Source organism: Somniosus microcephalus, unplaced genomic scaffold (assembly GCF_052327205.1).
Source record: "Somniosus microcephalus isolate GS21.2 unplaced genomic scaffold, FLI_Smic_1.0 unresolved_chr1, whole genome shotgun sequence".
Taxonomy (NCBI): domain Eukaryota; kingdom Metazoa; phylum Chordata; class Chondrichthyes; order Squaliformes; family Somniosidae; genus Somniosus; species Somniosus microcephalus.
The window spans coordinates 146,479,355-146,507,006 of record NW_028225179.1 but is presented as its reverse complement, the minus strand read 5'-3'; the positions used below and the strand labels follow the sequence as shown (position 1 = coordinate 146,507,006).

At 48.2% G+C, this 27,652-nt stretch overlaps 1 protein-coding gene across 1 annotated transcript in view; it reads right to left on the bottom strand.

Moving 5' to 3' along the window:
- Positions 1 to 535: 535 nt before the first annotated feature.
- LOC147096204 (zinc-binding protein A33-like) overlaps positions 536 to 27,652 on the bottom strand; it is a 69,385-nt gene continuing 42,268 nt past the window's right edge. The window contains exons 4-6 of the mRNA XM_085975073.1: positions 27,503 to 27,525; positions 27,289 to 27,404; positions 536 to 4,408 (exon numbers count right to left, since the gene is read on the bottom strand). Coding sequence (XP_085831199.1) covers positions 3,846 to 4,408; positions 27,289 to 27,404; positions 27,503 to 27,525 — 702 coding nt within the window. The 3' untranslated portion in view covers positions 536 to 3,845. The remainder of the gene's footprint in view (positions 4,409 to 27,288; positions 27,405 to 27,502; positions 27,526 to 27,652) is intronic.

Here is a 27,652-nt window from a genome sequence, read left to right as displayed (position 1 = left end):
GAGAAATTTGAGTTGACGTTTCGGGTTTGACCCTTCTTCAAAACTGGAGAGAAAAGGAACTAGTTCCTTTTCTCTCCAGTTTTGAAGAAGGGTCAAACCCGAAACGTCAACTCAAATTTCTCTCCACGGATGTTGCCTGACCTGCTGAGTTTTTCCAGCATTTTCTGTTGTTATTTTAGTAATCTGTACAGTTAGTTCCAGTGTACCCTCAGTTCAGTAAACACCTGTTGCACCGTTCTCCTGCATTCCGTGTCTTATTTATACATGGACACAACAATGTGGAACCTGACATTGTGTTTTCGGATGATGTCCCCGAGGGGCAGCATGTAGATCAGCAATAGGAGGAGGCCTAGAATAGGACCTTGGGGGACACCAGGAAGAGAATCCATTGCAAGTGATTCTCTGGCTATGACTCAACAGATAAGAATGGAACCAGGCAACAGGAACTGATAACACCTGTTAGCCAAATGATGTACTGTGTCCCTAAATATAATCTGAGTTCAGGCCTGTTGAATCAGACACGACTACATATATGTAGATTAAAATCAATTGAAGCTTTATTTGCGAGAGACTTGAAACATACCAGCAAAGCAGCAACATGTCACAGCAGATAGAGGACATCGTACAACGTTCCCGCCATAAGACAGCCTCACCTAACAGGGCACAGTGATCACAATGATTGTCTCTGTCCTGGGAACTACGCCAACCAAGGCTTCTTCTGTGGAGGATTCACCGTAGCTCTCCTCCTCAGTTCAGGCTCTCTATTTTTATACCCTCTCTTATCATTGTCCTGTGATTGTCAGCGTGTCTCAGCAGCTGCGTTCCCTGCTCCTTCCCACTCTTTGATTATCAGAAAGTGTCAACACAGATGTTTCTCTTCCTGCAGGACTTAGCACCCAAGTCCTTGTCGCTCCTGCCAATGGGTAACAGCACCTTCTCATCCCACCCATTCTTTCGTGTAGCTGCTCAGTCCGTCCTCGCTGGGATCCTGGTCACTCCCAAGCTTGATTCTGAATTGTGTCTCTTTAGGCACCGGTTTGTCTGTCCCTGGCACCCTTTCTACATTCCCATGCTGGCTTTACCTTGACCAACTAACATTCATGTGTCCCTCCTGTGTCAAGTCAATAAACAGCAAGTAATTCCCCTGGACACACAATGCTAACATTGATTATATGTTCTAAGACACCATGGTTTGGAGATTATATTATCATACGTGACAGACTAAAGCTGAGAATTGACACCACTCATTGACATTCATAGAATCTGACATCACAGAAAGAGGCCATTCAGCCCATCGAGCCTCTTTGAAAGAGCTATCCAATCAGTCCCACTCCTCGCTCTTTCCCCATAGCCCTGTATATTCCTCCCCTTCAAGTATTTATCCAATTCCCTTTTGAAAGTTACTATTGAATCTGCTTCCACCCCGCTTTCAGGCAGTGCATTCCAGATCATAACAACTCGCTGCATCAAATATCTCCTCATCTCCCCTCTGCTTCATTACTACACTAACAAACTTCAGGAATTCACTTCAGCTTAGCTGTAGGAATCACTGATTAACCCTTTCCATCCCCGGTCTGTTACATTCATCCGATGTTAACTGGAGTCTGATCACCTATCAGACTGGAGCGGTCACTCTGTCAGACGGGAATGTTTGTAAGGAACTTTGTTATAGATCCCAAACTCTCACATTACACACTCATCACAGGAATCACACACATGTTGTAAATAGAGAGATGCTTTAAATGACCAACAAGTAAACCCGTGATCAGATTGCATCGCAAGTATTTCTACAAAGTATTGGATGTATATTGCAGTGACCTTACATCACATGTCAAACACAGTCAGTGAAGCTGAGGGACCTCACATAAAGATCACCTCCAGAGATATAGAGCAGAGCACTAAATACATGTAGAGAAATACATTCAGGACCACAGGGAATGGAATAATTATACAGACCCGATACGCCATCAATTCAGCAGTTTCCAACATCTTACACAGGACATTATTCTTAAAGCAATGTGTTAGTGTGTGTGAGCCTATTCTATCACTATGGTTCAGTTCATTGTTTACTGATACTCATACAACTTACTATTATAAACAGAAGCTGGGATCCTAAAATCAAACTGTTTTCTCAATCGCTGAGGCACTGGACAATGGCAAAGTGCAGATATTCAGATTATTGTAGTTATTCAGTAAAGTGGGTGGGATTTTCCCTGACTCTGTGGGTATTTATCGGTGATTATTGGTGTTATCGGTGTGGGATTTTCCCAGACCCTGCGAGCATTTATCGGGGATTATTGGTGTTATCGGTGTAGGATTTTCCCAGACACTGCGGGTATTTATCGGGGATTATTGGTGTTATCGGTGTAGGATTTTCCCTGACTCTGTGGGTATTTATCGGCGATTATTGCTGTTATCGGGTGGGATTTTCCCACTACGTGCGGGTATTTATCGGCGATTATTGGTGTTATCGGGTGGGATTGTCCCAAACCCTGTGGGTATTTATCGGTGATTATTGGTGTTATCGGGGAGGGATTTTCCCAGACCCTGTGGGTATTTATCCGGGATTATTGGTGTTATCGGGTGGGATTGTCCCAAACCCTGTGGGTATTTATCGGTGATTATTGGTGTTATCGGGGGGATTTTCCCAGACCCTGCGGGTATTTATCAGTGATTATTGGTGTTATCGGGGGGGATTTTCCCAGACCCTGCGGGTATTTATCGGTGATTATTGGTGTTATCGGGTTGGATTTTCCCAGACCCTGCGGGTATTTATCGGTGATTATTGGTGTTATCGGGTGGGATTTTCCCAGAACCTGCGGGTATTTATCGGTGATTATTGGTGTTATCGGGGGGATTTTCCCAGACTCTGTGGGTATTTATCAGTGATTATTGGTGTTATCGGGGTGGGATTTTCCCAGACTCTGTGGGTATTTATCGCTGATTATTGCTGTTATCGGGTGGGCTTTTCCCAGACACTGCGGGTGATTATTGGTGTTATCGGGTGGGATTTTCCCAGAACCTGCGGGTATTTATCGGTGATTATTGCTGTTATCGGGTGGGATTTTCCCTGACTCTGTGGGTATTTATGTGATTATTGGTGTTATCGGTGTGGGATTTTCCCAGACCCTGCGGGTATTTATCGGTGATTATTGGTGTTATCGGTGTGGGATTTTCCCAGACCCTGCGGGTATTTATCAGTGATTATTGGTGTTATCGGGTGGGATTTTCCCAGACCCTGTGGGTATTTATCGGTGATTATTGGTGTTATCGGTGTGGGATTTTCCCAGACCCTGTGGGTATTTATCGGGGATTATTGGTGTTATCGGGTGGGATTTTCCCAGACCCTGCGGGTATTTATCGGTGATTATTGGTGATATTGGGTGGGATTTTCCCAGACCCTGCGGGTATTTATCGGTGATTATTGGTGTGGGATTTTCCCAGACCCTGCGGGTATTTATCAGTGATTATTGGTGTTATCGGGTGGGATTTTCCCAGGCCCTGCGGGTATTTATCCGTGATTATTTGGGTGTGATTTTCCCAGACCCTGTGGGTATTTATTGGTGATTATTTGGGTGTGATTTTCCCAGACACTGCGGGTATTTATCGGTGTTATCGGGTGTGATTTTCCCAGACCCTGCGGGTATTTATCGGTGATTATCTGGGTGTGATTTTCCCAGACTCCTGCTCCACTGCCGGGACCTGGCACTCACCGGATGAGTCAATGGGTGGAGTATTGGGCCGGTGCACCGCGGGTTTCCAATAAGCTTCAGGCTGCCTGCGCGGTCTCGCTGGAGGTGCCGAGTCTGGGAATATTGTGTCTGGTATAAGAAGCTGTTTTATTTTTATAAAGGGATAAAACCCTGGATTGTTACTGTCCGGGGACAGATTTTCAGCGGGTCTGTGTTTTTATCCCCATCAGGGAGGAATGGACTGAAGTAAGGATAGAGTTTCTCAGTGAATGTACCAGTGAAAGTGTAGATATGGGACTTGTTATCTGAGTTATAAAAGGACACCTTCCCTCCCTCATAATCCAGGCAGACTCGAATCTTTCTTGGGTTCACACTCAGCTCTAAGGGTTTCCATGGTTTGACACAAGCCCAGTATTTATTCCCATCTCTCAGGCCCACTGCCCAGAATCCGTTACCTGGGCTCAGGGTGATTCCACCCTTCTTGTTGATGGACTCTTTGGCCACACCCACATCCCAGGCAGTCTTGTTCCCCACCTCCACCTCCCAGGAATGTTTCCCTGATGTGAATCCCTCCAATCCCAGGGCACAGACGCAGTAATTAAATCTCTCCGGATTGTCGGGGATCTGCTGCTGTTTCCCACTGTATCTCACGGTGCTCAGGTCCTCAGACAGGAGAAGGTGAGGACTGGCTGTATTCGGGTCCAAGGTGACTGGAGCTGGCGACAGAGGGACACAGATAGAAAGTTAGTCGCTCACTGCAACTTTCACAGCCAGTTAGTGAGTGGTAAAATCGGCAATGATCCAGAATTAGAAATTAATTCAGCAGCGCACAGGAGAAACGGGAAGACACTGTTGGGGAAAGGTTTTACCAGGAGGACACACCCTGCAGTGAGAGAGAGAAAGAGAGGGGGAGAGAGAGACAGGCAGTGAGAGAGAGAGAGAGAGAGAGATTGACAGAGAGAGCCCGAGAGAGGGACAGGCACAGAGATGGAGAGACAAGCAGAGAGAGGGAGAGAGACAGGAGGAAAGAGGGAGGCAGGGAGAGAGAGAGAGAGACACACACAGAGAACGACAGGCAGAGAGAGAGAAAGAGACAGGCAGAGAGACAGGCACAGAGAGACAGGGAGTGAGAAAGATAGAGCGTCAAGCACAGAGAGTGATAGAGACAGGCAGAGACACAGACAAGCGAGAGGGAGAGAGAGTGACAGGGAGAGAGACAGATAGAGGGACAGGCACAGAGAGAGAGAGAGAGAGACAGACAGGGAGAGAGACAGACAGGGAGAGAGACAGGGCGAGAGAGACAGGAAGAAACAGGCACAGAGAGACAGACAGACAGGGAGAGAGACAGACAGGGAGAGAGACAGATGTAGTGTATGTACCCGTTTACCTTTAAGGGAACTATAGAATGTAACCGTTCGCCTTTAAGAGCACTACTTTAGGTGTGGCACTATTTGTTGGCTCATGTATGCTGTAATACCGATAGTGACCACACCAGTATATAAGGGTTGTGATATGTTAACTAGGGCAGATTCGCCCGAACCTCTGAATAGTAAAGACCTGTTTTATTTGTTAATCTTGGAGTCTGTGTATTATTTGCAATACAACCCACAGACTTTACAATGGCGACGAGGCCGATCGTACCCTGCGGCAACAGTACTTCCTAAGCTACTAAGGAGCGTCGAAGTGAGGCAATCGCCTTCGTCGTGCTGCTGGAAGAAAACACGAGGCTGCAGCAACAGAAAGGAAGCAGACTAGCAACAAAAGTTCATCAGCAACAGGCACAACTACCCTTTTACCACGGTGCGGAGTGCGTCGATCAACTAACAAAATAAAGCAACCGGCGACCGCAACGACTGTGAGTAGGGGAAAGTGTGGAAAATATCCGGAGGATAAGGGCAGTGAACTCGACCACGGTCGAGGGGGTGAAAAAAAGGCCGGACAGCGACCGGGATCACAAGGCGCGGTGGCGATAAATAAATAAATAACTAAATAACCCACGAAGAATCAGCCGCAGCCGGGGAAAAAAGGGCCGGACTGCAGGAGGTCGGGGAGAGGCGTTTGAATCCGCTGAGCGAGAGCCACGCGAGCGGGTGAGCCAGAGCCTGAGAGGGAGCGAGCGAGAGCCGCGCGAGCGGGTGAGCCAGAGCCCGAGAGGGAGCGAGCGAGAGCCGCGCGGGCGGGTGAGCCAGAGCCGAGAGGGTGCAAGCGAGAGCCACGCGAGCGGGAGAGCCAGAGCCCGAGAGTGAGACCGAGCGAGGTTCCGGCCAGCGGCTTACAGCAGCTGCCGTGAAGGATCAGGAGCTGGATCTGTCCGACGCCAACTGGTTGTCCCCAGCGCCGGTTGCCCCTGCTGAAAAGAAGGGGGGAGGAGAACAAGGAACGCGATCGGCTTTTCTAGCGCGCTTCAGAACAAACTGAAGCCGGCGCACAGGCTACAAACCCCGTAAAACTGCGGTCGTCGCCCTAGGGCAAGGCTTACCCCTTCCAACAGAGGAAGAAACGCGGGAAGCCGCCGGTTAGGCGGGGAAGAAGACAAGCGCGGGAAACCGCCATTTTTGGAGGCGGAGAAGAAGTTAAGAGCGGGAAACCGCCATTTTAGAAAAAAAAAGAGAAAGTTAAACAGTTAAATAGAAATTCTGTTGTTTCGCAGAGAGAGAATAATAAGTATATTTAAAGAAATACAGGTGCTGCCACCAAGGAAAGAAAGATGCCTGAGCGAGGGAAGACTAACGATTTTAACTCCGAGATAGAAGACTGGCCCACGTACGTAGAACGTATTGAGATATATTGCAAGGCTAACAAAATAGCGAAGGAGGAACAAGCTGTAACCTTACTTAACATGATGGGTGCAGAAACATTCGGGTTGTTGAAACATCTTCTCTCTCCAGTTAAACCGGCAGATCAGACTTTCAATGAGATTGTAGCAGTGCTGAAGGATCACTTGAACCCCACACCATTGAAGCTGACTAAACGATTCAGATTTTACGCAAGAACCCAGAGGAAAGATGAAAGCAATGCGGAATACTTAGTCGAACTGCGTAAGCTAGCGAAATACTGCCAGTTTGGAGGGAATTTGACAGAGGCGCTGCGGGACAAGTTCGTATGCAGCTTGGCCAAAGAAGGAACGCAGAAGCGACTTCTGGAAGAAAACGACCTCACACTGGACAGGGCTGTCCTCATAGCTTCATCGCACGAAGCCGCAGCGAAAGGAACGGCGGAAATGCAGCTAAAGGCGGCGGCACTCGGGGTGGACCAAATTACTGCAAGCACTTCCAAATGCTACTGTTGTGGAAAGACAACGCACGACCAGAATCAGTGCTGGTTTAAGAACCAAGAGTGCAGGAAATGTGGCAAACTGGGTCACATCGCGAAGGTATGCAGGTCCGGAAAGAAGACCAACAAGCAAAGGAAGCCACCACCACAAGAAAAGTACAACAAGGTACATCAGGTGGCTGAAAAGAGTTCAGACGAACAAAATTCAGACTCAGACCCAAACAGCCAGGAGCTGGATAGTCTGAGAATCCACAATGCGGGTAAAGTAACTGATCTACAGACGATCTGGGTCACACTAAAAATAGCTGGAGTCCAAGTACGAATGGAGCTGGACACGGGATCAGCTGTATCAGTCATCAACCAAAAGGACTACCACCGGCTATTCTCTCACATACCCTTAAGAAATACCAAATTCGTATTACAGACATACACGGGGCATAATGTATACCCCATGGGAAAAATACGAGTCAAAGTGAGAGATAGGGGCAAAGAACACCCACGAATGAATCTGTACGTATTACCTGAGGGAGGACCACCACTTCTAGGACGGGAGTGGATTAAGAAAATAAACATGGAATGGCATTACCTAAAAGCCATAATGAGGGAGGACTCGGTGCAAGCTATCAGCTCAGATTCTGAAATGGATGACGATAAGACCAATCCAAATATGGAAGGCAAAGCAAAAAGGGACTTGCCGACGATGGGGAAGGAAACGAAGACAGGCCGACTGGCTTATGTTACCAAGAAGAATAAAGCTGCAGAGCAGAACTCCAGGTTGACACAGAATTCTGGGTCTGTTCAAGCTAAGGATTCATCCATGACGGAAGAACACCGAGCTCGAACTCAAAATTATGTCAAAGTACAACGACAATTAGAACAGTTGAGTGCCCGTCTCGTACAAGAGATGGAAAAGATGAAAAAGTTCTGGGACACCGAATGGGAGACCCTGGAAAGACAACAGAGACAGCTAGCTCAAGCAGAGAGCGACCATAGAGCCATCGTGGCCAAGTACCAATCACATCTCCCTGAGGCTGTTCAGGAACTAGAATATGCACAGAACGATCTAAAGGAAGAGGAATCTTCAGGAAGTCAGGATGGTATTCCAGTTCATCTCTACGACTTGTTGCAAGCAGAGTGTAACGAGTTGAAAGAACAGTATGAACAGGCTCAGACTACATTCCTGGAAGGGGTTAACTTGGCAACCTCCGAAAAGCTAGTGTTAGTGAAAGCATATGAGCAACTAAAGGTTGAACATGAGCAACTAAAGGTTGACCATGAGCAAGAAGTCCAAAGGCTATAGGATGAGAATTTGGAGATGAAAGACATGGCAGAACAGGAAAGACAAGATGTCCAAGAACTCATAAAAATATTAAAGGAAACCCAAGACAGATATGAGGCGGCAATGACCGAGGTTCAACGACTTGAAGAACAGATTCAACTGGGAATCTTTTCAGTGGAAGAAAAGGGAACTGTAAGAAACACAGAGACCGTAAGAATGGGCCCTGAACATGAGCTTAAATCGTCAAAGGAGAGGGGTTTGGAGCAGAAAAAGCTGGAGGAAGCTGAACACATGAAGAAGTCTCTTCAGCAGAGATGTCTGGATGTGGAAACAGCTGCTGCGGTAGAAGGATTAAATCACCTGATAACTCAATCCTCGATGGAAGGGGAGGTATTGAGGTCAGTAGTGAAGGAATGGCAGACAACCCTGGAGGAGTGGAATGAATATGAACGCATGAGGAAGTCTTTTAAAGAAAGAGAGATAGAGAAGGAACAGCAGTCGGCTAGCGTCCAGTTGGGTAAGGAAGAAGTAGAAGGGCCTCTCGATGGACTAACTCAGGATGACCCCGAATGTGACCATGACCTGTTGAGTGACACTGAATATTACGAGGATGTGGTCTGCCCAAAGTGTGATGAAAACTCCCAAAGTGCTGAAATGCGGATGAAGCACTTAAGGTCTAAGGAACATAGAGAGTTGGTGGCGCTACAGCTGGCCGCTGAGAAAGGAGCTCCGAGAGTTTCAAAAAGGCAGAAAAGAAAAAGAAGAAGCCGGAGATAATAACTGTTTAAAATATTATTACTTCTACTACCTCAGGCCGAACACTACGAAAGGTGCTAAATTAGTAAAAAAATCCGGGGACATTATCAAGACAGCCAGTGGGTTGTATAAGTCCGCACTGCTGGTTCAACAGGACGAAAGTACAAGCTGTTAAAAAGGCTATGGAGGAGTCACGTTTACCATGTGAACCGGCTACACCAAAAAAGATGCTGCCTGGGACGAATTAATATCAGAGACTGAATTTATGAACTGTTCCCACAGAGACTGAACCTGTAAACTGTTTCCACTGAGAGTATGTTTGTAAACTGTTATATGACGTTGACTCCATCGAGAGTATATCTGCAAACTGTTTATATAAAGTTGAAGATTGTATGTTTAACGGGATTCTGTAAGTAAAAAGCTAAAAAGGGAGGATTGTAGTGTATGTACCCGTTTACCTTTAAGGGAACTATAGAATGTAACCGTTCGCCTTTAAGAGCACTACTTTAGGTGTGGCACTATTTGTTGGCTCATGTATACTGTAATACCGATAGTGACCACACCAGTATATAAGGGTTGTGATATGTTAACTAGGGCAGATTCGCCCGAACCTCTGAATAGTAAAGACCTGTTTTATTTGTTAATCTTGGAGTCTGTGTATTATTTGCAATACAACCCACAGGCCTAGAAATTGAGTTGGCGCCGCGCCAGGGCTTTAGCGCCGGAAATTTAGCGCCGGCGCAAAGTCCCCCTGCGCGCGCCAAAAATTCAGTAGCGCCGCGCCCAGACGGCTGCCGGCGCTACTGGCGGGCGTGAGCGCCTCCCAATGGGCGCTGACTGCCGCATTGCGGCGCTGATCCGGCGCTGCGGGACCCGATGCGGTGCGGCAGGCTGGGGAAGTGCAGGCCTCCTCCTTCAGTTAAGGAGGAGCTGCCTGCACCCGCCCGCTGTCCGTTCAAATGTTGAAAAAAATGAGCCCGGCACCTCGGACAAGTGCCGGGCTTGCAGGCCAGACGCATCTGGTCCGCGAGGGGGGGGTGGAGGAGTCCGGGGAGGGAGGTGCGGGCAGGCGGCCGTCGGGAAAGCGGCCGGCCGCCGCGCGACCTTAATGCGCCGGCGCTAACTCGGGGAAGACTCGGTTGAAAAAATCTTAGTTGCGGCTGCCACGGGCGAGGCGGCCGCAACTCAATTTCGGCGCTGGGGCCCGTCACCACGGCAACCGGGACGCTGTGCACACCGATGACGTCATCGGTGCCGGCGCAGCGCAACCGGTGTAACGCCGACGGAAGGGCCCCACTGAATTTTCAAACTGGCCATAACTGCGGCGCTAGGCCCTCCAGCGCGCCAAATGGGGCGCTAAGCCTACTGAATTTTCAGCCCACAGACTTTACAACAGACAGGGAGAGAGCCAGGGCGAAAGAGACAGGGAGGGACAGGCACAGAGAGAGAGAGACAGACAGGGAGAGAGAGAGAGAGAGACAGGCAGAGAGGGAGAGAGGCAGACAAGCTGAGAGGGAGAGACAGGCAGAGGGAAGGAGAGAGAGAGAGGGAGAGAGGCTCCTTATCTCACCATATATTCTCCATCACGGTGCAAAAGCAAAATACTGTGTCTGACCTCCAGAGGCTTTCCAGTATTTTCTGGGGGCTTTTCTCCATCACAGTGTATCGTGATCTACAATAAAAGGGCCAAGGAAGGGATCTGGGACTTAAAATGTCACGGTTCAGATGTGGTCGACAAGACATTGAAGTGAAGTATAACATGAACAGAAATTCATTATTGACTAAAGGATGTTTGTGTAGACTTTCACACAAGGTCAATCCAGTTTTGGTCACACTGAACATTAACACTTTTATATCTAAACACACTGTAATCCTCTCTAGTGACAGTGTCTGGAATTGTCCAGCAACCCAGGTTTGCTGAATAAATAAAATAATTACAAATATTCTCATTTCAAGTTAATTATATGCTCCAAATTCTTGAGTAAGTGTGGCAAACAAATTATCCCCTTCACACAACAGGAGAGAAAGTATATACAGGTAGTTATCAGATAGGCAAATGGAAAAGGGATAAACAGTCAGGAGGATTGAAAGAAACCGAGACAGAGGAAGTAAAGGACCAGGTCAGTGAACTGAACGAGAAAATGTAATCAACAGCTTCCAGCAGTTACACATGCAGAACTGGTCAGTATCAGTTTGATGTCATTGAATACATTTGTACCGAATGAACAAATAGATTGGGTAAAATTAAAATCATTCTGGTTAAAAACATAGAATGTAATCCTGCGTGTGGTGTGGTATAACTGCCAGTCACTCTGATTGATGGGGTCGATATCCTTAGAATAGGATCCCATGAAATTATTACAATTCTACATTTACAGACTCCGCTTTTGTAAAGATTGATCTGTGCACAAAATGATTCTCAGGTGCCAACATTTGACTTCAACAGTTATTATATTTATTATAAAAACAGAAAATGCTGGAAATATACTGCACGACAAAAAGCATCTGAAGCAAGAAGAGACAAGTTAACATCTTGGGTGTCGACCCTTCATCAGAACTGAAAACTGAAATATAAGTAAATCCCTGAGTAGAGGGGGAGAAAGAAAAGGGGGAGAATAGCAATAACAACAGAAAATACTGGAAACACTCAGCAGGCCAGGCAGCATCCGTGGAGGGAGAAACAGAGTTAACGTTTCAGGTCTGGGACCCTTCGTCAGAACTGGTAAAAGTTGGAGATGTAACAGGTTTGAAGCAGGTGCAGAGACAGGGAAAGGGGGAGGGGAGGGGAGGAAAGAATTGAAGGCACAGTCTGTGCTAGGATTGAACTCAGGAGAGATAAAATGTTGCAAATGGGGATGGCAGAATCATCAACAGCTGCCGCCTGAACAAATGGGGGCTTATAGTCTGAAATTGTTAAAATCAATGTTGAGTACAGAAGGCTGTAAAGTGCCTAATCCAAAGATGAGGTGCTGTTCCTCGAGCTTACATTGAGCTTCATTGGAACAGTGTAAGAAGCCGAGGACAGAGAGGTCAGAGTGGGAGTGAAGCGGATAATTAAAGTGACAAGTGACCGAAAGTTCGAGGTCACTCTTACGGACTGAACGGAGGTGTTCCGCAAAGCGGTCACCCAATCAGCGTTTGGTCTCCCCAATGTAGAGGAGACCGCATCGTGAGCAGCGAATATAGCAGATGCTCCAATCACAGAGAGAACATTAATGGGCTGAATGATCGGATAATTGCAGGAAGTGGGACTAAGTGGTGACAAATCCCCTGGACCCGACGACCTGCATCCTTGGATTTTAAAAGAGGTAGCTGCAGAGATAGTGGATGCACTGGTATTAATCTTCCAGAAATCCCTAGAATCCAGAACAGTCCCCACGGATTGGCAGGTAGTAAACATAACCACACTATTTAAGAAAGGAGGAAGAGAAAAAACGGCGAACTATAGGCCAATTAGCCTGACATCAGCAAAATGCTAGAATCTATTATTAGGGACGTGGTAACAGGGCACTTAGAAAATAGTAATATGGTTTGGCAGAGTCAACGTGGTTTTATGAAAGGGAATTCATGTTTGACCACAAGGATCAGTGCTTGGGTCTCAGCTATTTACAGTCTATATTAATGACTTAGATGAAGGGACTGAGTGTAACGTTTCCAAGTTTGCTGATGATACAAAGTTAGGTTGTAAAGTAAGCTGTGAGGAGGACGCAAAGAGGCTGCAGAGAGATATAGACAGGTTGACTGAGTGGGCAAGAACATGGCAAAGGGAATACAATGTGGGGAAGTGTGAAGTTATCCACTTTGGTAGGAAAAACAAAAAAGTAGAATATTGTTGAATGGTGAGACTGGGGAATGTTTGCATTCAGAGGGAGCTGGGTGTCCTTGTACATGAATCACAGAAAGTTAACATGCAGGTACAGCAAGTCATTAGGAAAACAAATGGTATGTTAGCTTTTGTTACAAAGGGATTGGAGTATAAGAGTGAAGAAGTCTTACTACAATTATACAGGGCATTGGTGAGGCCACACCTGGAGTACTGTGTACAGTTCTGGCCTCCTTACCTAAGGAAAGACATACTTGCCTTAGAGGGAGTGCAACGAAGGTTCACCAGACTGGTTCCTGGGATGAGGGGATTGCCCTATAAGGAGAGACTGGGTAGACTAGGCCTATATTCCCTCGAGTTTAGAAGAATGAGAGGTGATCTCATTGAAACATATAAAATTCGTAAGGGGCTTGACAGGGTTAATGCTGAGAAAATGTTTCCCCTGACTGGGGAATCTAGAACACGGGGTCACAGTCTGAGAATAAGGGGTCGGCCATTTAGGACTGAGATGAGGAGAAATTTCTTCACTCAGAGGGTTGTGAATCTTTGGAATTCTCTACCTCAGAGAGCTGTGGATGCTCAGTCGTTGAGTATATTCAAGAGAGAGGTCGATAAATTTTTGGGAACTAAGGAAATTAAGGGAGATGGGGATAGTGCAGGAAGGTGGAGTTGAGGTAGAAGGTCAGCCATGATCTAGTTGAATGGCGGAGCAGGCTCGAAGGGCCAAATGGCCTATTCCAGCTCCTATTTGTTATGTTCTTATGAGGTCTGAAATGTAAACAGAATATGCTGCAAACACTGACCTCACCCACATTTCATGTCACCTCTCACTGCAGTCTTTTATTAATTTCTTGCCAATTTCTATGAAATCTTGCCTCTTTTCCTTGTGAAAATCTTTCCCATGCATTCTCCCTATCTTAGCTGGCTCCACACTCTTTGCTTCTCTTAATGTCCTATCATTGCCTCACTGACAGGATCTTGTACAATCGAACAGGTTCTCCCTTTACTACGGAGCAGTTTTCAGTTCATTGAATGCATGAACTTTCTCTCTGATTAAACTATCTGTGGTTTGTTTGTCTCTTTATTCCGCCCTGCAAAGAGTTTTACTTATCTTCCAGTCTTCAGTTCCGAAGTAGGATGTAACTAAAACACGAGTCTGTTTTTGAATGCAGACTGATAAAAGCATAACATTCTATAAATACATATATTTCAGAATTCCAACACTCAGGTTTTTTTTTCTTTTCCTTTTATTTGTCCCATTATTTACTGACATTGAGAGGAATGTTTCATCATCCTTACAGGTAACTGCAGTGATCATGTTTATTTTTAAGCCATTCTTTTGGTGAATGTTCTTGTGCGAGTTATAGTTTGGGCTTTCCATTACCCTCTTTATTGGTGTGAACATCAAATTGCAGTTTCCATAAGCAGACTGTGTGTTCTGTGCAGAGCTCAGAGACCTCGAGGACTCAGACCAGGTATCAGCCGTGACTCAGTGGTTGCACTCTCACCTCTGAGTCAGAAGGTCATGGGTTCAAGTCCCAACTCCAGAGACTTGAGCACAAAATCCAGGCTGACACTCCAGTGCAGTACTGAGGGAGTGCTGCAGTGTCGGACAAGACATTAAACTGAGGTCCCGTCTGCCCTCTCAGCTGGACATGGATTTCAATCTACAGCACAACACTAGAGATGTTGGGGGTACACCAGGAGACCCTGAGAAGGGAGCGATGTAGCTTTTTGAAGGAAAAGCTACACAGAGATTTGCTTATTGGGAAAAGAGTCCTGGAGAAAATTGATGGAGAAGTCAAGGAATCCCAGAATGCTCAATGACAGAATCAGGTCATGTCTGTGCCTGTGTCTTTTATTTCGATGTGAGGGGCTGGATTCTCACCAGTTGCTGGTTTAGTCCACGTGTCTCTGCCACTAACCCACTGATGTCCTGGGGCCCTAATTATTCAAACAGGGCAAATTAGGAGCAGTGATAGTGCTCCTCATTGAGAGACAGAGTTAGCAGGGAGGGAATAGAGCGCTGTTGAGGCCTGTTAATTAAAGGACAGGTGATTTCTTAAACAGCAGGAAACACAAGTGGCAAGAGGTCTGAAGGAGTAGCAGGAAGGACACCCTGATTCTTTGCTACATCGATGGAAGTGTGTCAGCTTTTATTCATTGAAAGCACTGCGCTAGAATTGGTGTCCTCCTGTCTCTGGCTACTGGTTTTGTACCACATTCTCCCCTTCCTGTGCACCCTCCTCATGCTGTGTGAATGGATATTCTTCCCCCGTCTTCATCATCATCCCCTTCCAGTAGCAGCAAGCTCGTCTTCACTGTGATATTATGTCGTACGTAGCAAGCTGCAGTGATTCTGGTGACTCTCGACAGACTGTATTGCAGGGCTCTACAAGATTTATACAGGCATCGAGAAACTGGGCTTCAAAATTGCATGGGGGAACAATTTGGTTAGTTATCGCCGCCCATTAGCGCCTGCGGGGGGGCGTTTAACAGGGCCCTCGGAACTTAGCGCCCGAGCACGGCAATTTTAGCGCCATTCGTAAAATTGACCAGCAGTTTTGCGGCAGCACTAAACACTACCGCCACGATCTCCTGTGCCCGCAGATCGTGACGTTGGTTGAGCGTACAACGCCTAGTAGCGCCTCGGACCAGAAATTGAGTGGAACCCCCTGCCTTAGCGCCGCCCGCTAGGAATGACAGGTAGAGGGGAACGTTTTCAAGTCGGGAAGAGGATGGGGGAGCGTTATTTAAAGGCGGGCGCTTCCTGCTTTTTCTTGTCGGCAACATTTTTGGTACATGTAGGTTGAGCGGGAGAGAGACATCTAGAGAGATTTAACGCTGTCCTAAGGAGTTCTGGTCCTCAGCACCACTTTTGAGGTTCCTAAGCACCAAACTCTTTCCCTGGGCCTATCCACTAGTGCTTCCAACACAATTCCTTTCGAGGTCTCTCCAGGCCAAGATTCAAGCTGCAATGAGCAGGATGTGGCTGGCGAGCAAGATGGCCCCTCCCCTTTAAGAACTGGAGGGCGCCAGTCTGTCTGGCTTCCATGGTAACAGTCATCACCTGAGCTTCGGTAGCGTTCTGAGGTAGCGCCTCGCTCCCAGACGTTAATGCCTTAAGAGAGGTGTGTAGCGCCTGATTTAGTGCTCAAATCACCGACAGGGGCGATAGAGGCGAATTTTGCAATCGGAGGTGATAATTAGAGCCAGGCGCTAAAGTTTGCGCCCGGCCGATATTAACGCCCCAAAGTGGATGAATTCCAATTTTTCCACCCTATAGTCTTCTCTATCGCCCTTCTTGCACTGACATAGGCCTCATTATGTCTGGTGTCCCCCTCTGTCTGTAGAAACCTTAGTGCAGTGTAAGCCATGACTGCTGGGGATAACCCTGATCACCAATCAACCATCTTGATACTTGGTTTGAGTCAGAGGAGCTGGTGTGGTAGATTAATACATGATGGAAGCATCAAGACAGCTTCCCAGATAGTGGGGTTAATGTTCAATATTAGATATGGGACATCACACACTAGCTCCACATGAATCAAATTAAAGCATTACTTGTTCATGATACTGAGCAGGTTTTCATACGGGGCTTTGATATGTATTCATTCAGTTGCTCCTTGTAACTGTGGGATCCCTGCCAGTCTGTAGCACTGGACAGCTCGTCCTCATTGTTTTTCTGGTTCCATTGGGAAGAAAATGAAGTGAATGGCCCACAGTTTTTTTTTTCGTTCATGCGATGTGGGTGTCGCTGGCAAGGCCAGCATTTATTGCCCATCCCTAATTGCCCTCGAGAAGGTGGTGGTGAGCCGCCTTTTTTGAACCGCTGCAGTCCATGTGGTGAAGGTGCTCCCACAGTGCTCTTATGGATGGAGTTCCAGGATTTTGACCCAGCGACGATGAAGGAATGCCAAAATACTTCCAAGTCAGGATGGTGTGTGACTTGGAGGGGAACTTGGAGGTGGTGGTGTTCCCATACGCCTTCTGCCCTTCTCCTTCTAGGTGGAAGAGGTCGCGGGTTTGGGAGGTGCTGCCGAAGAAGCCTTGGTGAGTTGCTGCAGTGCATCTTGTAGATGGTACACACTGCAGCCACGGTACGCCAGTGGTGGAGGGAGTGATGTTTAAGGTGGTGGATGGGGTGCCAATCAAATGGGCTGCTTTGTCTGGGATGGTGTCGAGCTTCTTGAGTGTTGTTGGAGCTGCACTCATCCAGGCAAGTGGAGAATATTCCATCACACTCCTTACCTGTGCTTTGTAGATGGTGGAAAGGCTTTGGGGAGTCAGGAGGTGAGACACTCGCCACAGAATACCTAGCCTCTGACCTGCTCGTGTTGCCACTGTATTTATGTGGCTGGTCCAGTTAAGTTTCTGGTTAATGGTGACCCCCCAGGTGTTGATGGTGCGAGATTCGGTGATGGTAATGTCATTGAATGTCAAGGGGCGGTGGTTAGACTCTCACTTGTTGGAGATAGACATTGCCTGGCACTTCTGTGGCGCAAATGTTACCTGCCACTTATCAGCCCAAGCCTGAACGTTGTCCAGGTCTTGTTGCATGCGGGCATGGACTGCTTCATTAGCTGCGGAGTTGTGAATGGCACTGAACACTGTGCAGTCATCAGCGAACATCCCCATTTCTGACCTTATGTTGGAGGGAAGATCATTGATGAAGCAGCTGAAGATGGTTGGGCCTAAGACACTGCCTGAGGAACTCCTGCAGCGATGTCCTGGGGCTGTGATGTTTGACCTTCAACCACCACAACCATCTTCCTTTGTGCTAGGTATGACTCCAGCCAGTGGAGAGTTCCCCCCCCGATTCCCACTGACTTCAGTTTTACTCGGGCTCGTTGATGCCACACTCGGTCAAATGCTGCCTTGATGTCAAGGGCAGTCACTCTCACCTCACCTCTGGAATTCAGCTCCTTTGTCCATGTCTGGACCAAGGCATCAATGAGGTCTGGGGCCGAGTAGTCTTGGCGGAACCCAAACTGGGCATCAGTGAGCAGGTTATTGGGGAGTAAGTGCCACTTGATAGCACTGTCGATGACATCTTCCATCACTTTGCTGATGATTGAGAGTAGACTGATGGGTGGTAATTGGCTGGATTGAATTTGTCCTGCTTTTTGTGGAAAGGACATACCTGAGCAGTTTTCCAGAATGTTGGATAGATGCCAGTGTTGTAGCTGTACTGGAACAGCTTGGCTTGACACGCGGCTAGTTCTGGAGCATGAAGAGAGCATCAGTCACCTTCTTTATGCAATGGTGCATGACGAATGTGGTAAAGGTCACCAGATGCTGCCTGGAAGGATCCCAGTCCAGATGCAATAAAATTCAAGAACGCAGTGACTTTGACTGCCAGACAGTGCTACTGCCCAAGTGGGTGTGAGCTGCGGGTCAGCAGCAAGCAGCGGACAAATCTACCCAAAAGCATCTGGGGGAGGGCTGCATCTTCGTGGGAGGAGAAGCACCGAGAAATGCAGATTAGCGCCTCACTATGGGAGGTGAATCATAAATTTCTCATCATTTACCAATGATTTTAAATCTATGACCTATGGTTATTGACCATTATTGAATTATAGGCCAATCCACACAAACAAATTCCACTGTCCCACTCACTGCCCCTACACTTTAATATGCTTCTTTTCAAGCAATTATCTAATTTCCTTTTAAAGAATTTACTGACTCCGTTTCCCTGTCCCTGGTGTCCAGTGTTACTGAAGACATGGGGGTATTTAACATTTAAAAGGCTAAATTCCCAAATGTAATAAGAACATAAGAAATAGGAGCAGGAGTCGGCCATACAGCCCTTCGAGCCTGCTCCGCCATTCAATAAGATCATGGCTGATCGTCGACCTCAACTCCACTTTCCCGCCTGATCCCCATATCACTGGATTCCCCTAGAGTCCAAAAATCATTCTATCTCAGCCTTGAATATACTCAACGACTCAGCATCCACAGCCCTTTCGAGTCGAGAATTCCAAAGATTCACAACCCTCTGAATGAAGAAATGGTCTTAAATGGCCGACTACATGGTTTTATGAAGGGGAAGTCATGTTTGACAAATTTGCTGGAGTTCTTTGAGGAAGTAACATATAGGGTGGATAAAGGGGAACCAGTGGACGTAGTGTATTTAGACTTCCAAAAGGCATTTGACAAGGTGCCACACAAAAGATTATTGCTTAAGATAAAAAATCACGGGATTGGGGGTAATATTCTGGCATGGATAGAGGATTGGCTATCTAACAGAAGGCAGAGAGTTGGGATAAATGGTTCATTCTCAGACTGGCAATCAGTAACTAGTGGTGTTCCGCAGGGGTCAGTGCTGGGTCCCCAACTCTTTACAATCTATATTAACGATTTGGAGGAGGGGACCGAGTGTAACATATCAAAGTTTGCAGATGATACTAAGATGGGAGGGAAAGTAGTGAGTGAGGAGGACATAAAAAACCTGCAAGGGGACATAGACAGGCTAAGTAAGTGGGCAGAGATTTGGCAGATGGAATACAATACTGGAAAGTGTGAGGTTATGCACTTTGGCAGGAAAAATCGTAGAGCAAGTTATTATCTTAATGGCAAGAAACTGGAAAGTACTGAAGTACAAAGGGATCTGGGGGGTCCTGGTGCACGAAACTCAAAAGGTTAGTATGCAGGTGCAGCAAGTGATTAAGAGGGCCAATGGAATGTTGGCTTTCATTGCTAGGGGAATAGAATATAAAAATAGGGAGGTATTGCTTCAGTTGTACAAGGTATTGGTGAGACCGCACCTGGAATACTGCATACAGTTTTGGGACTCTACTCATTGGAGTTCAGAAGAATGAGAGGCGATCTTATTGAAACATATAAGATTGTGAAGGGGTTGGATTGGGTGGATGCGGGGAGGATGTTCCCGATGATGGGTGAAACTAGAACTAGGGGGCATAGTCTTAGAATAAGGGGCTGCTCTTTCAAAACTGAGATGAGGAGGAACTACTTCACTCAGAGGGTGGTAGGTCCATGGAATATGCTGCCCCAAAAAGCTGTAGAAGCTACATCATTACATAAATTTAAAACAGAAATAGACAGTTTCCTAGAAGAAAAGGGAATTAAGGGTTACGGGGAGCGGGCAGGAATTTGGACATGAGTCTAGGTTCGGATCGGTCATGGCCCTGTGGGTAGCGGAGCGGGCCCAGGGGCCGTGTAGCCTGATCCTGCTTCTGTTTCGTGTGTCTAATGCTGTTAGATTCAGGAGATGGTTCTGTGATAGTGGATTGGCGGTTAGGATCAGATCAGCCATGATCTTATTGAATGGCGGAGCAGGCTCGAGGGGCCGATTGGCCTACTCCTGCTCCTATTTCTTATGTTCTTATGTTACATATCCTGAGACTATGCCCCCTAGTTCGAGACTCTCCAGCCAGGGGAAACAACCTCTCAGCATCTACCTTGTCAATCCCCCTCAGAATCTTATGGGCCAGAAATTCGTGACCAAATGCGTGAGTACGGTCGGGGTACTCACGCATCTGGCCGTTGGAAATGCCGGCATTCAGCATGCACAGCGCATGGGGGGACCGCCGGCATTTCCAGTCCTCGGAATGAAGGGGTTCATAGGCACAGCGCGTGCGACTGCACAGGCAGCGCTTGCGCAGTGAACTTCGTAGATTTCATTCATGGATTCAGTGAGGGTAAGTCCTTACAAGTTACACTTGAAAAAAGCAGGTGTAAAGTTGTTCCAAGGCTGCGGAGGAAGATATATTTTATTGTGGAGCTTCTGAAAGGCAATATTTTTGTTTGGGAAAGGGAGGGAAGTTATTTTAAGAAATTTTAAGTAAGTTTTAAAGTTTAAATTTTTTTTTTTAAACGGGTTTTCAGAACGGTAGGTAGAAGGAGCAATTGTGGCTGTGTGAATGGAATGTGAAAATGAGTGTTCTAAAATGAGTAATGTAACATTTCCAGCACTTTTAAGAAAGAAACTTTTCATCAGTAATAAGTAATTATGTATGTATGTCCGCATATATTCCTTTACATATATGTATGTATGTTTTATATTCCTTTACTTATGTGTATGAATGTATGTTTTTAATTATGATTTTCCAATAAGTTACTTTCTCTGAAAGTCATAATTAAATAATACATTCATACACATAAGTAAAGGAATATATACATAACACGCAAAGGAATATATACAGACATACATACTTTCAGAAGCTCCACGATAAGAAATATCTTCCTCCGCAGCCTCTGGAGCAACTGTACCCATGCTTTTTTCATGTGTAAGTTGTAAGGACTTGACCTCACTGAAAGCATGAATGAAAGCGGCGAATTTTACTGCGCATGCGTTCTGCCTCTGAACCCCTTCGTTCAGAGGACAGGAAATGCCGGTTTTCCCCGCATGCGCTGTGCATGCTGAAAACCGGCATTTCCTCCGGCCAGACGCGTAAGTACCCCGACCGTACTCGCGCATTTGGAAGGGAATTACTGGGCCAACATTTTACATGTCAATAAAATGAAAAATTTAACAATTGCACGATTTGCCCCCTCGCATCTGCGACTGAGGGTCCAAGGAGGTGCATTGCGCAAGAGGTCATCGTCGTACGTATCCTCACACTGTTCCCTTTCGGGAACTGTATGAAGTGGTGGAAGGATTTATGGCCGTGATTAACGCTCATTCCGTGACCGTAACCATCTTTGAACCAGCCATTAGGGTGGTTAGTCCTATGGCGTGAGGGTTTTACGGGCTCCCACAACCCATCTGGGGGCGGGGGTGGCCACCCACACCCATGGACGCAAGTATCCCGCTGGATGTCCACCCAGAATTTATAGTTGGAGCTCCGACTCCACTTGCCGGGACTGTCTGGAGTGGGGTTCGAAACCCTACTCCTTCTGGCCCAGCGGCGGGGATGCTTACTGCTACGCAAAAGGCCCACTCCGCACAAAAGGTGACACCCATACGTTTCCTGCGCCTTTTCCCTCCCCGTGACTGGAGCCCTATGCTGCCACTTGAAAGACCAAGCTATCATCTGCCCTTTTTGCGGCGCCTTTGACTTCTCATTACCAATGATGAGCAGGCGCTGCGCCTCCACCTCCTTGAGGAGATTGCTGAGGTCATCATCAGTTCAATTGTGAGTTCTTTTAATGCCGTGAATTGTGCTCATTCCAGCCATTTCACGTTGCTAATCGGATTGGGCCTTTGGCATAGCGGTAGGATCCCCGCCGCTGGGCCAGATCAGGGTAGGGTTTCAAACCCCGCTCCAGACAGTCCCGGCAAGTGGAGTCGGAGCTCCGGCTCTAAATTCTGGGTTGACATCCAGTGGGATATTTGCGTCCGTGGGTGTGGGTGGCCCCCCCTCCTTGTATAGCTTGTGGGAGCCCGTAAAACCCTCCCGCCATAGGACTAACTGCCCTAATGGCTGATTCAAAGATGGTTACGGTCACGGAATGAGCGTTAATCATGGCCATAAATCCTTCCACCACTTCATACAGTTCCCCAAAGGGAACAGTGTGAAGACACGTATGACGACGACATTGCTAAATAAATAAATGGAATTTAAAAAATTCTTTTAGGGCTTTTAAAAGTCTTTAAATTGCTTTAATTCTGTTTAAAACTACTTCAGATTCTTCAAAATAATGTAAACATTTTTAAAAGTTTATAAAAGTTACCAAAATCTTCAAAAAACTTCCAAAAACCTATTTAAACTGCTGCTTTGCATGTAAAAATGCTTAGCAGCTTGGCAGAAACATTGGGGGCGTGTCCTGTGAAACTGAGACCTCAAGGGGCGTGTCTCAGTTGCACAGCGCGCTACAGGCTTCGCGCTGGCTGCACTCCTGGGCGGCGTGACGTCATACGCTGCCCGGGATTCTTCTTTTTGAAACACGAATTCCAGGCGTCCCTGGAGGTGATCGGCAGGCGCGTCGGGTAAGTGCAAATCGGGACCTTGCACGCGCGGCAAGCCCCGTTCACGAATTTCTGGCCCTATATGTTTCAATGAGATCACCTCTCGTTCTTCTAAACTCCAGAGAGTATAGTCCCAATCTACTCAATCTCTCCTCATCGGACAACCCTCTCATCCCAGGGATCAATCATGTGAACCTTTGTTGCACCGCCTCTAAGGCATGTATGTCCTTTCTCAGATAAAGGAGACCAGAACTGTGCACAGTGCTCCAGGTGTGGTCTCACCAAGGCCCTGTACAATTGTAGTAAGATTTCCTTACTCTTGTACTCCAATCCCCTTGCAATAAAGGCCAACATGCCATTTGCCTTCCTAATTGCTTGCTGTACCTTCATGCTAACTTTCTGTGTTTCCTGTACAAGGACATCCAATTGCCTCTGAACACCAACATTATATAGTTTCTCCCCATTTAAAATATATTCTGTTTTTCTATTCTTCCTACCAAAGTGAATAACCTCACATTTCCCCACATTAGACTCCATCTGCCACCTTATTACCCACTCACTTAACCTGTCTATATCCCATTGCAGGCTCTTTGTGTCCTCCACACAGCTTACTTACCCACCTAGCTTTGTATCATCAGCAAACTTGGATACATTACACTCGGTCCCTTCATCTAAGTCATGAATATAGATTGTAAATAGCTGAGGCCCAAGCACTGATCCTTGCAGCACCCCACTAGTTACAGTCTGTCAACCGGAAAATGACCCGTTTATCGCTGATTGATCGTGAGCTTTCAGAAAACCGGCCTCCAGCTGCAGCAGCTTTCAGTTTTCAAATGTAGCTCCTCATGTCCCTTACATTTCTGACCAGTCTACTCTCACCTAAAGTTGGCTCCCTATTCAAGCAGGAAATAGTATTGGCACCGACTCACAATATGGAAATACCCAAGACTCCAGGGCCTAGAAATTCAGTTGCGTGCGCCAGCCGTTAGCGCCTTAGGAGGAGTAGATCTCGAGCGCTAGGCACTTAGCGGCCGGGCGCAGCGCGATCTGCGCCTACGCCCAACTTCAGTCGACATTTAGCGCCGGCGCAAAGTGTTTGCGCGCGCTCAGCTGCGCGCGCAGATTATGACGTCATTTCCTCGTGCAACGCCCTTTGTGCACCCCAATCCGGAACTTCAGTCCCGCCCGCCCAATGTGGGCGTGGCGGTCCTAAGAACTGTGAACTGGAACGCAGCAGAGGCCATGCGGGCCGTGGGGAGCACAAATTAAAGGGCACTTACCCTGAACTATAAAGGCCAGCCATTTTGCAGCAATCACTCTTGTGCAACGGATTTATGGACAAAGACCAAGGAAGAGAGCTTACTGCTTTGGCCCAACATAGGAGAGGTATTTTTGGCTTCAGTCCAGAGCTTCGCAATTCGCCTTCATTGTGAGGTCATTGTTTGGCAGTATATTATGGGGGCTGCATGGGGTGCCAACCCTCAGTTTCAGCATTATGTGCGAAGGGCTCGCAGACGCTGTGTGAGAGGGGCAGCTGCACAACCTGGCTATCCGCAGGACTCAGGCACTGCCACCTCACGCTGGAGCACCACCTCAGGAGGAGGAGCAGGAGGAGCATGAGGAGGATGAGGAGGAGGAGGAGTACCAGCCCAGGAGGGAGGCACAAGGTCCAAGGGCCGCCCGTCGGCGGTTTATTGAACGTCACTTCTAGGCCCCCTGTCAGGGAATGGCTTGTGGCAATGAAGGGACCTGAATGCAGCCGCTCCGCAAGCCCTCAGCCGGTTAAGACAACAACCACTTCAAACATCAAACATGGACAAGCTGAATAAATAAAATGCTTTATTGAACAAACTCAGGGCCCTTCCCACATGAAACCCAAAAACAGACAACACACCCAAAAAACAGTCACACACATGACTCACTCCCACAACCTGGGGAGGAATAACAAAACATTTCCGCAAAAATGGCCTTCATCCTCGGCCTTACAAAAACAACCATCCCCATAAACAAAACAACCATCCCCATATAAAAACAACCATCCCCATATAAAAACACATTTGCCCACACCCTCTACTTTGTGGCCCGCGAGGGCGATTCCTTGACCAGCCTTTTGCGGCCCCTGGCCGCCCTGCTGCTCCTCCTCAAAGTGTGCCCAGTGGCTGCTGCAAGGCTGGGGGAAGGCTCCTGAGGGGCACATGGCGTGACGGCAGATGCCCTTGGGGGTCGGCCTAGACGAGCTCTGGCCCTCGAGGGGCCGGCTGGTGACTGCTGCAGCTGTGGCTGGGCAGCAGCAGTCTCTCCAGCAGCTCGTCGCAGCTCCACTGGGGGAGTGGCAGTGGCGGCAGCAGGAATGGGGGCAAGCTGGCTGATGGCAGGCGCTCGCTGCTCGCCTGAGACACTGGCACTCGCCCGGGCCAGCACTGTAGCATGCGCAGCAATCTGCTGAAGGACAGACCGCTGTGCTGCTGCAGCGTGGCGGGTGCCCTGGCGATGCCTGGCTGACACAGCGAGTGTGGCAGCAGTGAGTGCCCGTACTGCCCTGGTCTGTGCCCGCATCAGACCAGCCAGTGACTGCACGGCACCACTGATCACCTGGTGACTCGCGGACTGTTCTGCCCCGAATTCGGCCCGACTCGCGGCCTGTGCCGCCCCGAATTCGGACCGACTCGCGGCGTGTGCTGCTTTGAATTGCTCGAAACTCCTGGCCTGTGAGGCGCCGAAATCGGCCACACTATGAGCCAGGGACTCGATGGCCTCAGGCAACCGTGCCACAACCCCCATGAACTCGGTGTGCCGGCGATCCGAGTCCACGGACATTTGATCGAGGAGGCGCACCTCCTTGGCGAGGACCATCTCCGGACTGGAGGCCGGACTCTCCCTCTGGGGAGAAGGCCGCCGAGCTGGCCGACCCTTCCCGCGTTGCTGGATGCCACTGGGCCCAGCAACTACACTCCCCTGCGACACTTCCCCCTGGCTCTCCTCCAGGGAAGACGTGTCCCCTCCATTGGCATCCCCTGGCGCGGCTGAGGGTTCCCCTGATGGGCCGCCTTCCTCTTCCTCTTCCTCCTCCTCCTCTTCCGAGGGGCTGTCACTGGCAGCTTCAGGGACCTCCTCCTCACCATCTGAAAGCAGGAAGGCACAAGAGTAGCTTTAGAGTGAGGAGAGGGCGTCAGCGAGGGAGGCATGAGTGGTGGCATTCAGCGCATTGGTCGGACAGTGGCAAAGGATGTAGATCTGAAGCGCAAGTGGGACGAGAGAGGTCCAAAAGGTGATGTCCTTACCATTGGTGCCCAGAACAGGGTCGGCATCTCCAGATGCAACGGGGCCAATCACCCGGGCACCCATGAGGCTACCCACGCGCTCTTCAAGGTCACTGAGCTGCTGGATCTGGGGACGGCCTCCCCCGGTCACAGTCCGGCTCTTCTGATTGTGTGCCAGCTTGGCCTGCAAGAGAAAGGACGGCCTCTAAGTACAGTGTGGTGCCTTGATCTTGTGTGCACTGCCTCCCATGGTCGAATAGCTTGGCCAGTGTGGTGCCCAGATCTTGTGTGCACTGCCTCCCATGGTCGAATAGCTTGGCCAGTGTGTAAAGTGCAGAATGTGCAATTGATGTTCATGCCAGTCCCATAGCTGCTGGATGAGGGCTGGCCATTAGGGCTTTTAGGTCCCTTTGCCCATAATGTGAGGTGCACATGCAAGGATGAGGAGGACACTGGAAAGGGGACTCACCCTGACAATCCTTGTGAGGTCATTGAACTTTTTCCGGCATTGGACACCGGTCCTGGGGACCTCGCTGTTGGATGTGACCCTGTGGGCGACCTCCCTCCAGGCTTTCCTGTAGACGCTGGTGGCAGGCTTCTGGCCACTGTCCGGGAACAAGAGTTTGCGTCTCCTCTCCAAAGCCCGAACCAGCACCCTCAAATCATGGCCAGTGAAGCGCTGCGCTCGTTCACGGGCCTTCTGCATCTTTCCTGGCGCTATTTCTGTTCAGCAGCAGTGTTTAGGCCTAGCTGGAGGGCTGTAGTGTCCAGGGCGTGGCAGCAGACGAACTCGACCCTTCCCCCTTTAAGAGCTGGCCGGCGCCAGGGTATCTGCTGTCAATCAAGAAATGACCGCACCTGCGCTGCGCCCGGCCTCGGCGGTTTAGCTCAGCACCGCCGGCTTTGCGCCTAAATATAGTTGTGTAACGCCAGTTTTAGCGCTCGAGCAAACTCTTAGGGCGAAGCTACTGAATATCGGCGAAGTGGCCTCGACTTTGCGCCGGGCGCAAACTTTAGCGGCCACCCGACTTTTCCGCCCGAAAAGTGGCTATACTGAATTTCTAGGCCCAGGATTTGGGACAGGGACACATCCATGGGGCAGGCAGAAGTTCAGCACAGCCCACATCTGTCCTGAAAATGCTCCCACTGGAATTTCTGCTAATTATTCAGCAAAAATGTCAAATGGAAGCTGATCTGACAATTATGTAACAGAAAACCGACCAGTAAAATCTAGTCAGTTACAAATACAATGAGATATTTATTATAAAAAGACAGGTCCCTTCTACTAATAGTGAGAGCTGTTTAATAGCTGGTGTCAGGAAGCTCACACCCACCTGTATTAATCACCGTCAGCATCTTTCTCCACACTCTGTACTGCAGTGACCCAATGTACTTCCCCACATTTATTAAAGGGTAAACCTTCTGCGGCTCTGGGAGAGTTCGCTTCGCTCTGGAACAGGAGATAAAGGTCAGTGTTGGATCATTCCAGGATGGGCGAGAGATGTTAGAAATTCAAATATCGACTCAAATCAAGGGTGTCAATTATACCTTTTCGCAGTTTCCGGAAATTTCTGCGGAACAAGAACAATTATTACTATTTGTGTTTAGAGAACATTTTATCACAAAAAGAAAGTAACAGACTGGATTCCACCGAAAAGTACATTCTAAATGTGGAAAGTTATTGGACTGCCTCTTCCT